Source organism: Labeo rohita, chromosome 19 (assembly GCF_022985175.1).
Source record: "Labeo rohita strain BAU-BD-2019 chromosome 19, IGBB_LRoh.1.0, whole genome shotgun sequence".
In the NCBI taxonomy this organism is placed as follows: Eukaryota; Metazoa; Chordata; class Actinopteri; order Cypriniformes; family Cyprinidae; genus Labeo; species Labeo rohita.
This window is the reverse complement of record NC_066887.1, coordinates 33,896,014-33,909,387: the sequence shown is the minus strand read 5'-3', so window position 1 is coordinate 33,909,387 and position 13,374 is coordinate 33,896,014. Positions and strand designations below refer to the sequence as shown.

The window sequence follows — 13,374 nt, the reverse complement described above, 5'->3', positions numbered from 1 at the left end:
TAATAATGTATTTAAAAAGATTTATTTAAATTAAATAAAATAAATATTAAAATATATTTTTACAATTATTTCAAAGATTATGTAAATGAATATTATGTAATAATGAATAGATTATGTAGTATTTTATTTAAAATATTTTTATTAAAAAAAAAAAAAAAAAAAAAAATCAAACTTGACAAAAATCTATTGATTTTAGTAAATCTGCAAATTAAGTACATTGTTATGGATGTTTCACACAAATAATAAAACAAACAAAAAAATTTAAATAAATGAACATGTAAATAAAAAAAATGTATTTCAATAAATAACAATTTAAACTTAAAATAAAGAAAAATTATTTTAATTTATTTAACAATTTAACGTTAAATAAAATAATTAAATAAAAATACATTTAAGTAAATTGATTTAAATTAAATAACACAATTTTACATTTTTTAAATTACATAAAAGATTATGTAAATGAAAATGTATTTAAAATAAAATGATTGAAATACATAATGTAAATCTTTTTTTAATATTTAACTTAATTAATTTATTTTAATCAAATAAATTGAGTTTAATGTGCAAGTACATTGTTACTGATTCGTTTCACACAAATATTAAACAAAAAAATACAATTATTTATTTAAATAAATGAACTATTTAAATAAATAAAACTATTTCATTGCATTGACCTAAATATAAACATAACTTAAATTTCAATAAATAAACTGAGTTTAATGTGTAAGTACATTTTTACTGATTCATTTCACACAAATATTAAACAAAAAATACAATTATTTATTTAAATAAGTGAACATGTACATAAATCAAACTGTATTTCATTAAATAAATAAACTGATTTAAACAAATTAAATACAATTATTAAAATAAAATTATTTAAATAAATAAAAAATAATATTTTATTTAAAATATATAAAAAAAATGTAAATAAATTGATTTTAATAAATGTGTAAATTAAGTACACTGTTATTGATTTGTTTCACACTAACATTAATCAAAAATAAATTAGATAAATAAATAAATAAATAAATAAATAAATAAATATGTAAATAGATAATACACTGAAATAAAATAAATAAATAAATAAATAAATAAATACCAACAGGCTTGTGGACCAATGAATAAATTAATGATTCTTTTTTTGAAGTGATACAAAAGAGATTAACTTATTTTAATCATCTAAATGGAGAAAATGGAGATTGACCTACGTCGCTAATCTCAAAAAAGTCAAATATCAGCCAAATTATTGCCCTGGCTGATACATGTCGGTCCAAATGTGTAGGTTTGGTTTGAAATTTGGCAGATACACACCGCAAGAGGCAGAAGACGAGCTCAAGATGATATATTTTTTAAAGCAAACAAGCAATTAAAGCAATGAATCATATCATTTTGACAATACAAAACGTTGGTGCTCAAACGTTTGACATTTCAGACAAACGCCTCCGTGCTGATCCAACATAACCCTCAGAGATCATTACAAAACACACAGTTCTGGCGCTAAATCCTGATCGCATGTAGTTTTAGGGACTGAAACCGTATGTTAGTGTGTTATATGTCGAACCTGGAGCTGAGCTGACACAGAGACTGCAGGGACGAGCTGCTCATGTAGCTCAGAGCCGCATTATAACACAGCAGCAGAAACGTCAGCACCTCAAACCTGCAACACAAACATCATCAAATTAGAGCAGGAACCACTTGAAAACACAGCACTCAATCCCCCACAGTCAGCACTCATTTGCTGATTAAAAATTGATGTGTAAAATAAAGGCATGGCGCGCGGGATGAATATTTGATGCGCACCTGTTCTGTGCGGTGAAGGTCTCGCGCTGCAGGTGGGGGCCGCTGTACACCACGCGACTCAGCCCGTGATTGGCTAAGGCTCCTTCCGTCAAGGCCAGAGAGCCAATGGAAGACGGCTGGGGGAGGGGCAAACAGACAGACGGACGGACGGACGGTCAGGACAGATGCGGACACGGATAAACGGATCGGGATCAGATCGGGGCGTTCGATCGACTCACCTCGTGATAAACCGACGGCTTGGATAAGGAAGGGATGGTGAAGGACAACACTTTACTCTGACCGTCTTTATCAACGATTTCCTGAGAGGAAGAGAGAGAGAAATGATGATGAACACGACTGTCTGGATTCAGACACATGAAATAACCTTAATTACGATGCTTTCAAGTCATATGAATAGCCATATTTATGTGCACATAAATAACTTGTTTGTATTTGTATGTTGAATCTGTTTAATAGCATTAAAGCTTGCCAGAAAACAATAATCGTTTTAAGACAACAGGCTTGCATTAAAAAAAAAAATAATAATAAAATAAATAAATAAATAATTCCCATCAGTCTTTTTAGCAGAATGATGAAACACAATCAGATGAAGCATCAATTACACTAATGTGCTCCCTAAAATATAGATATTTTATTTATATAATATTAATATATAATTATATTATATAATAATCTATATAATATTTCATTTAAAATATTTATATAAAATGTTCTCTCAAAAAAGGTAATTATTTATAAACTTATCTAATTTTCTCATTTGAAATGATTTTTACAATTACTTTAAAACTTAAAGCTAAATAATTATAATAAAAATAATAAATAAATAAATAAATATATATCAAAAGGAATCAATCTCATAAAATGAATTGATTCTATCAGTTTTGTGCAATTTTAAATATTATAAATTACTAAATAAAAACCACTTTCCCTCAAACATTATGACATTTTATATACTTGATCTATATATATATTATCTATATAATATCAGTATATAATGTGTATAACGTAATAATCTATACATTTCATTATATTAAATAATGAAAAATATTTCAGATTATATTAAATATCAATATTTCAAAAACATATCCCTCAAAAAATTATTTATAATTTTTTATAATTATTTATAACATACATACATACATATATAAAGAAAAAAACAAAATGATTCTTATAATTACTTAATTTAATTGAAAATAATTATATCAAATTGTATTAAATAATTATATTAAAAATAATATATAATATAGTATAATAGAATAATCACCAAAAAAACTATCCAAAGAAATCAATTTGATAAAAGTAATGAATTTTATCAGTTTTGTGTAATTTGAAATATCTATTATAAATTATTATAATATAATATTATAATATTATAAATCAAAACCATTTTTCCTTAAACATTATTTATGAAGTTTTACATACTCTATATTTTATCTATATAATATTAATGTATAATCTATGTATTACAATAATCTATATAAAATATTTCATTCAAAAAAAGGATTTATAATTTTTTATAATTATAACACACAAACACACATACATATATACAGAAAAAAATGATTTTCTAATTTTCTAAATTATTTTTATAATTACTTTAAAATAGTGTCATTTTAGATGTATAATAATAATTTAACATTAAACATTAATAAATTTATAAAATTTAAACATTATTAAAAAAAACTGATCAAAACTATCCAAAGGAATCAATTTGATACAATGAATTAATTCTATTAATGTTTTGTGCAATTTTAAATATTATAAATGATTAAATCAAAACCACTTCCTCTCAAACATTTATGAAATTTGCATATACTTTAACTATATATTCCTTATCTATATAATATTAATAAATATTCTACAATATATTAATCTATATAATATTTAATTTAAAAAAAAATAAATATAAAATGTTAAATATATCAATATTTCAAAAACGTTTCCTTCAAAAAAAGAGAACTTAGAACTTTAATATTTATAACACACAAACACACATACAGATTTTTTTTTTTTAATTTTCTAAAATATTTTTATAATTACTTTTAAACTTAATTATAATTTTATTAAAAATAATTTATAATTTAGTATAATTTTACATATATAATAATATAAAAAAAAATGTACTTTACTAAAAATATATCCAAAGAAATCAATTTGATAAAATGAATTAATTATATCAATGTTTTGTGTAATTTTAAATAATTAGAAATTATTAAATCAAAACCAATTCTCCTCAAACATTCATGAAACTTAATATACCTTATCTATATAATATTAATATATAATCTATGTATGTCATAAAAAAAAAACAATATTTAAATTGGTAAAAATATCAATAACAAAAACATTTCGCTCAAAAAAATAAAAAATAATTTATAATTTGTAATAATTATTTATCACACAAAACATGCATACATATTTACAAACAATTATGATTTTCTAATTATCTAAATTTTTTATAATTACTTTAAAACTTAATACTTATATTAAAAATAATATATAAATATCATAAAAAATAAAAAGGAATCTATTTGATAAAACAAACTGATTCTATCAATGTTTTTAAATATTTATAAATATTTTAAATATTTACTATAAATTATTAAATCTATTTATTTATGGAAAAAATAAAATAAAACTAAATAATTTATTATATAATGATGTATATATTACATATTTGCACATCTCACCGTGCTGTTTGTTTAATAAATTACACGACAAATTAAAATACAACAGTTTAAAAAACAAACTATTTTGCAAAAAAAAAAAAAAAAAAAAAAAAAACTCTTTGTAAAACTTTGTTAAAAAATATCTTTCAGTGCTAACTGCATAAAAAAGGTTTCTCAAGGTTAAACCCAACACAATCTTATTAAAACACAAGCTGTGCCTGTGTAGAAAATGACAAAAAAGTAGCTTGTAACAGGAAAAGCTGCTTTAAAAAAAAAAAAAACAAGCGATCTGCTGTCAGAAACACAGTTGAGCTCGCATAAAGTTCAGCGCCTCGTCACTCCTCAACACTGATGGTGAAAGTGTGGAGAGTTCGTGACGAGATGTAGAAACACATTTGAGCAGAGTCATGATGAAACTGCAGAGCTGATCTGGTTTACATGATTCAGGAGTTCAGACCAGATCGAGTGAGATTTCAGCGCGTCGCTGTGTAAATACAGGACGCCCACCGGCCGTCTGTCGCTCAGAGCCGCTGGCGTCGGATGATGAAGCGCGACTGACAGATGACCTACTCTGTTATTCAGGGCGACCGCACGGGGCACAAAACCCATGAAAGACCACCGACGACGCCGAGCGCGGGGCTTTCCTTCTCACAGCCGGCTGGAAAACAAGACTTCCTGCTCACGGCAAAATCCACAGCTAAAGTTCACAGGAAAAGCCAGAGGAAGCTGCTCTCTGACACACATCTACAACACTTCTTGATGTGATTTCTAAGGGTTAAGAGTGTCTGGGATCAGTATAAAAAGAAAAAGATCCTTCCAAGTCACATTTAAATGAACCTATCTGCTTATTAAAAAAAACTGATTACCATATAATAATAATAATAATAATAAAAAATGATATAATAATAACAACAACAATAACAATAATAATAAAGACTGATCTTTATTATAAATTTATATTTTATAATATATTATTACATTTTATTATTTTATTATTAAATTATTAAAATTGGTTTATTTTTACTTTGCATTTAATTATTCAAATTATTATTAAAAACAATATAACAGTAACAGAAACTATTTTAACAGTAAACCTCTGAAACCCCTGATGTGCAACACTTTCTTTGCCAAAAATAAATAATTGTAATAAATTATTAAATTAAATTAAATTAAATTAAATTAATGAATAAATTAAATTTATAATAAATTAAACTAGATTTATGTTTTATGCCTTTATTTGTTTATCAGACAATTGTAAATACACAGCATAGCTTGTTTTTTTTTTTAGTAATAAATTAAGTTGGTTAGATGAATTCAATTAATTAGTCATGATTTAATTATTGAAATGCAATTAAACCACAAAAATGAAATCCAGAAATAGTAAAAAACATAGAAACTGGAAATAAATAAATAAATAAATCCAAATCTGAGAGGGAAAAAAGTACTTCATAGGGTCCTAAAAGTGAAAACTGAAGAATAAATTGATTTTAACTTATTAGATGTGCTTTTTAAATACAAAAAATTAATTTAACCATTAACACATGCATTAACAAGTCCTGAACAATTAAAACAAAACAAGCAGAAAAATGAAAATGTAATAAATAAATAAATAAATAAATATATAAATAAATAAATAAATAAATAATAATGGTTTATATTTTATTTTTATTATATATTTAAATTATTAAATACACAATTTAAGAGTAACAATTTTGATACTAAACATCTGATGTGCAATACTTTCTTTGGCAAACATAAGAAATAATATTAATAAATAAATATTACATTATTATATTAAATTAAATTAAAATAAATTAAAAATTATTTATTTTCCATTTGACTAAAAGACAAATTAATGTTTTATGCCTTCATTTGAAAAAAAATAATTTCTTAATTAAAAATTAAATTACATAATTTCTTCTTTTTTTTTAAGTAATAAATTAAGTTGATTTCATGAATTCAACTAATTAGACCTGATTTGATTATTAAAATGTAATTAAACCATAAACATGAAATCCAGAAATATTAAAATGAAAAATACAGAACTTGGTAATAAATAAATAAATTATTAAATAAATAAATAAATAAATAAATACATGGTTTACATTTTATTTTTACTATATATTTATTTAAATTTTTATTAAAAACAATTTAAGAGTAACAATTTTAATAGTAAACCTCTGATGTGCAACAATTTCTTTGTCAAACATAATAAACCATATTAATAAATTAAATTAAACTAAATTTAACTAAATTAAATGAAATTAAGTTAAACTGCTTGTTTAATTTTCATTTGACTAAAATGTAAATTAATGTTTTATACCTTTATTTGATTACCAGAATTTATTTTTTCCCCTTTTTTCTTTTCTTTTCTTTTTTTTATGTAATTAAACCATAAATATGAAATCCAAAAATATTAAAATGAAAAACACAGACTTTGGTTGGTAAGTAAATCAATAAACAAAACTGAGAAAAAAAATTACTTCATATGGCCCTAAAAGTAAACATTTTGTACTACTTAAACTCAAATTTAATTTAACCATTTCCGCAGAGTCCTAAACAATTTTTAAAAAAAAAATCTTCAACCATAAAGCAGCTCTACAAAGACAGTACAGTCATTATTCTTCTTGCTGATTCAATTAATTCCAATAATTGTGTCAATTTTGCCGAGTTCATCAATTATGAAAAATCCATCTCTCTATCACCCGACAGCATCAGTGCAGTCATACGGATAATATTTCATCATATTAAGTGTTTAGTGTGTTTGTAAGTGTGTGTAAGTGTATCAGGGCACTGACCAGGTTGTAGATGCCGAGCAGAAGCGCCTCTATGCAGCCGCTGCAGTGCGGGTCTCGCCCCGCCGTCACCGACAGGTAACTCCACACCAGCTCCGGCAGGAACTGCAGAGTGAAACGCTGTAAACGCGGCTCACCACTGCGGTAAAACTCGAACAACTGATGACACACCGGCTCCAGCAGCTGAAACACAAACACATCACCGTTACCCAATCACTGCATGAGTTTACAAAAAGTAAACACAAATCTGATTTAAATACAGTACAAACAAATTAAAGCAGTGTTTCATAGTTTACATACACAGATGTAAATACTTATTTTATTATATATATATATATATATATATATATATACATATATATATATACATACATATATATATACATATATTTTTTTTTAAATTTAAATTAAATAAACTTAAAAAAAGGCTAAGTCCCAAACTGGTATATGTAGACACGTGTAAAAAATAAATAATGACATAAATAAAAAAATAAACAAACTAATAAACTCTTTATGGGAAAAAAAAAAAAAAAAAAAAAAATAATAATAATAATAATAATAATAATAATAATAATATATATATATATATATATATATATATATATATATATATATATATATATATATATATATATATATATATATATATATATATATATATATATATAAATATATTATAATATATATAAATATATTACAAACTTCTTTGATTTATATATATTTAAATATTTAAATTAAATAAGCCATTAAAACAAGGCTAATGCCCAAACTGGTGTATGTAGAGACAAGTGTAAAAATAATAAAAATAATAAATAACAAAATAAATAAATAAACTCTTTGTGTAAAAAAAAAAAAAAAAAAAAAACTTATTTTATTGTGTATAAAATGTCTAAAAATGCCTAAAAAAACATAAAAAATAAAAAATAAAAATATTTTTTTAGTTATAATCTTCTTTGATTTATATGTATTTAAATATTTAAATTAAATAAATCATTAAAACAAGGCTATTTACCAAACTGGGGTATGTAAAGACGTGTAAAAATAAATAAATAAATACACAAACTCTTTACGTAAAAAAAAAATATATATTATATTTAAATTACATAAATTTATATAAATACTTATTTTGTGTACAAAATGTCTAAAAATCTATAAAAACTAATATATAATAATATATATATTTCCCTAAAATGTAAATAAGTTCAATAAATTAATTAATAAATACATTTCCTTTAATTATAAACTTATTTGATTTATATATATTTAAACATTTACATTTAAATTCTTAAATTTAAGTGAAATAAATCATTTAATACAAAATGGTCCTCAAATTCAACTTCTGTAGTGTGGCATTTCTGGCTGAAATAATATTGACCGAAACCTGATTTTATCTACAGTGATTTACGGTACTGCTGGTTAATATTTCATATCATATTACATCAGGCTTGTTTACATCAGCACAAACACTTCAAGTGTTGAAGACAAACAGTGTTTTTCTGTTGCACAATAAGACCAACAGCATTTCCTACAACAGTTTCATCATTCATGCTGTTATGAAAGACATGAGCTTAAAACCGGCCTCCTTCAGTCCATGTTGAGACATCTGCAGGACTGAGAGGAGACAGGTCTCAGGGACAAGCCGTGACAGAGTTTGACTTTCAGAAACGAATCCGCATAACACTTCAACACAGACGAACAGACTCACTATCTGACACTCGAAAGTGACGATTAATCACAAAAACAAGAACTGCGTGACTTTTTCCAACTTCAAAACAGCTGATCTCAATCCAGCCAGATCTAATGCAAACACACGTCTCGTTTGTAATTTAGTGATTTGTTATGATGTGATTTTCCAGCAGTGCCTTGCAGACTGGATTTGTGGATTTAGAGCGTTTGGATGGATTACAGGACTTCAAAAACAGCTTTAGAAAGTTAAAGAAATAAAGAAAGAATAGAGAACAGGGATGCATGTTAAAAACAAACACAAAACTCTTTTTCTTTCATTTAATTGTTTTACTTTTTTTTATGGACTTTGTTTTAATGGTTAAATTAAAAAAATTAATTTAGGGGGGGAAAGCATTAAGAAACATGTCTATTTAATCGAAAACATGAAACTTATATAATTTAATAAGAGTTACTTTTTTTTTTGTTTTCAGTATTATTTTTCATGTAATCAATTTAAATGATTTTAAAATTAATAATCATACAGCATGTCCAACCAACTGAATTTAAAAAAAAAAAAAAAAAAAAAAAGACAATAGCTACAATAATTTTTTTAACAAAACTGGGGGCCTTTTTTCCGAATCTAAATTTTTCTTTGTTTCAATTTTATTATTTAATTTTATTTTTTTCTTCATTACGGTTTTTCGTTTTTTTTTTTTTTTTTAAGTTAATTAAATGTTATGAAACACATAACATGTGAAAACACATGATTTACATGAAACTTAACACAATTTAACACATTTTTTATGGCCATTTTATGTTTTCACAAATACTATTTTATTTTTCCCAAACTCTGTTTTCTGTTTTCATTTTTATGTAATCTAATAGGCATAAAGCATTAAATTAATTAATCTTTTAAAATGTAGTCAAATGAAAAAAATTTTAATTTCACATTATTTTTAGTAAACAAAAAGCTACTGTTAAAATTAAAACAAGGAAATACAATTGTATTATTATTACTTTGAAAAGAATATTATACTATACTATACTATACTATATATATATATATATATATATATATATATATATATATTTTTTTTTTCCCTGGACTTTGTTTTAATGGTTAAATTAAATAATCACATAAAAAAGTATGTCTAATTAATTGAAAACATGAAATGTACACAATTTAATAATTCATTTTTATTTATTTTTTTATTTTTTCAGTTTTTTTCTGTATTCCATTTTTGTCTGTTTTATTTTCTTTTTTTCTAGTTTTTAAGTTAAATGTTATTAGTCAAACACACATGACTTCTTAATGAAACTTAACACAATTTAACACATTTTTTTAAAGGACCCTATGAAATGCATTTTATGTTTTCACAAATTCTGTTTTATTTTTCCCAAACTCTGTTTTCTGTTTTCATTTTTATGTAAATTATTAGGCATAAAGCATTAAATCAATTAATCTTTTAAAAGTCAATTAATAGTCTAAATTAATTCACTTTATTTATTGATTGATTGATTGATTTTCACAATTAAAATTAAATCTATTCTTATTTTTTCATTTGTTTTCCATTTTATTTTTTCTGGACTTTGTTGTAATGGTTAAATTAATCAATTTTTGGAAAAAAAAAAAAAAAAAAAAAAAAAAAAAGGATGACTAATTAATTAAAAACATGAAAGGTATACAATTTAATAATTCATTTTTTTAAAATTACAAATTTTCAGGGCCCTAAAAAAATACTTTTTTTTTTCCTTAAATGCCATTTTTCCCCTTAAATTCTGTTTTCTGTTTTAAATTTAATTTATAATTTTTTAACAATATTAGGGCCTCTTTTTTTTCAAATTCCATTTTTTTTTAATTTTCTTTTTTTCTAGTTTTTAAAAGTTACATCAGATGACTTCTTAATTGGAATCATGAAAATATTCTATTCTATTTTATTTTTCCCAAACTCTGTTTTCTGTTTAATTTTTAAATTAAAATTAAAAATTCACATTTTTTTTTAGTAAACAAAAAGCTGCACATAGCAGCTATATATATATATATATATATATATATATATATATATTTATATTTATTATTATTATTATTTTATTTTTATTTATTTTTTTCATTTATTTCATTTTATTTTTCCACAACTTCTTTTGTGCATTGCATGTGCCCACTGAACAAAAAAATAAATAAAAGTAACAACTGAGCAGAAGAAAACTCTGTTATTAGAGTACTTGTAGAGTGTTATTTGTTGAGTAAATATAATGAACATAAAGCCCATTACTAACGGAAGAACTTAAGACTTTATCAGTACATTTGTGAAGTCTGAAATGTGTGACTGACTGTAGTAAGACGTTTTTTTAAGAGATTCCTGTGTGATTGTGTCACTGACGCTGACAGACAGACACACCCGACCCACAGAAAACACCTCATCATTCACCACTGTATTGTTGTGCTGCCATGACAACAGACCCTGTGATTGTGATCAAACGAGCTCGGACTATATTAACTCACAATGACATCAACAAACACACAAACAGAGCTCAGCAACGCTGACCTCAAAATAATATTCCCAGCTATTTTAATCCTGACGTCTCTGAGAAGATCAAGTGTTTACACTATTAGAACAGTTTGAAACTATGTGATGAAGAGCTGACAGGCAAGAGCAAAAGGCCCAGCTCATATTTTTGTTCAAACACTTGCATAAATTCAATAAAACTGTTTGTTGCCCAAATCGCCCTTTTCAGATACTTTTCTTCAAACTTCTGGTTTAATGTCAATCTGAATTAGCTTTATTTGCAAGGTGTGCGCAAACACACAAGGAATTTGTTGTGGTTTGATTTTAAATGTTTAAAAATTAAAAGAAATTATTATAATATATTTAATATATTAGTATAGTAATATAATTTTAAAAAAAGACATTACATCAAAAATACATTTTTAACAGGGAACAAAAAAAAAAAAAACACAGGAGTGCTACGTTTTTATTTTATTTTATTTTATTTTTTATTCATCACAAAATTACTCAGCTTTATTTTACATTTTATTTTATTTTAAGGTTTTATTAGGCTATATTTTCTTTTTTATTTTTATTCATTACAAAATTAATAAAAAAAATTAATAAATTAAAATAAAAACTAAAAAAACATAAATTAAAGCTAACTCGGAATATTAATAAATACTATAATAATTAAATTAATAAAAAAAAATCAATAAAAAAATTAATAAAATAAAAAAATATTAATTTTATTTTTTGTTAAAATTATTTATTTATTTTTTTAAATATGTATATAAATATAGCTTTTATTAATTTTTATTTTAGTTTCAGTTTTAGTTAATTTAGTACGTCAATTTTAACTTAATGAAAAGGAAAAGCTGATTTTTTTAAATATTTAAAATATTTAATTTTTGGTTAGTTAAAAAGTTTTTGTTAATTTTAGTAATTGCCATTTTTATTTATTTATTTATTTATTTTTAAATATGTATAGAAATATAGCTTATTAATTGTTATTTTAGTTTCAGTTTTAGTTATTGTAGTACATTAATTTCAACTAAATAAAAAGGAAAAGATTTATTTATATTATATTTATTAATATTTAATTTTTGGTTGGTAAAAAACATTTTGTAAATTAAAAAATTTATAAAATGAAAAAAAATTTTCATTTTATTTTTGTTTAATTTTAATAATCACCATTTTTTCATTTATTTATTTATTTATTTTAAAATATGTAGCTTTTATTGAACTAATTGGTTGGTTAAACAAAACATTTTGTAAATTAAAATAAAAAATATTATTAAAATTAATGAAATTAAAAAGAAAATTTTTCATTATCTTTTTTGTTTAAATTTTAGTAATGGCCATTTTTATTTATTTATTTATTTATTTCTTAAATATGAACATAAATATAGTTTTTATTCATTTTTATTTTAGTTTCAGTTTTAAAATATTTTAAAATATTTAATTTATTTATTTATTTATGTTTTACAACTTTAAGCTGAAAAAAGCCTTCAATAGTTTTATGAACACAAAATAATGAGAGACGAATACTGAGTCTGAGTATGACAAGAGACAAAAATCATCTTACATCGCTGTAATTCTCCCGTATGACTTTATAGAGCGCAGGAACCAGAGAGCCCTTCTCCTTCAGAGACACGGCATAGCTGGAGACGGCCGTCTCTGGAAGAGTCTGAAAAACAGCAGAAAACATGTTCACAACACAAGCCAGATCTCAGAGAAACGATTAACATGATCACGAGGAAGACGACAAACCTTAAACTCAGACAGCCACTCCTCCACTACGCCTTGATCCATGGCCAACATCTTCCCTCATCTGGTGCGAGGAGATCTCAACCTGAAACACAAACAAAACTCAATCAACAAATCAACATTACTGTAAAACCATCTCAAAATTCAGAAACTACAGGCATTCTAATGAACAACAGCCTGAACTAC

At 23.8% G+C, this 13,374-nt stretch overlaps 1 protein-coding gene across 4 annotated transcripts in view; it reads right to left on the bottom strand.

Moving 5' to 3' along the window:
* hycc1 (hyccin PI4KA lipid kinase complex subunit 1) overlaps window positions 1-13,374 on the bottom strand; it is a 59,631-nt gene that overhangs the window by 15,953 nt on the left and 30,304 nt on the right. For all 4 annotated transcript variants that reach the window (XR_007829837.1, XM_051136976.1, XM_051136977.1 and 1 more), the window contains exons 2-7: window positions 13,192-13,273; window positions 13,007-13,108; window positions 7,271-7,450; window positions 2,022-2,102; window positions 1,804-1,919; window positions 1,565-1,660 (exon numbers count right to left, since the gene is read on the bottom strand). Coding sequence is in view for 3 of the 4 variants with exons in the window: in XM_051136976.1 (XP_050992933.1) it covers window positions 1,565-1,660; window positions 1,804-1,919; window positions 2,022-2,102; window positions 7,271-7,450; window positions 13,007-13,108; window positions 13,192-13,242 (626 nt within the window). In the remaining variant the exon portion in view is untranslated. The remainder of the gene's footprint in view (window positions 1-1,564; window positions 1,661-1,803; window positions 1,920-2,021; window positions 2,103-7,270; window positions 7,451-13,006; window positions 13,109-13,191; window positions 13,274-13,374) is intronic.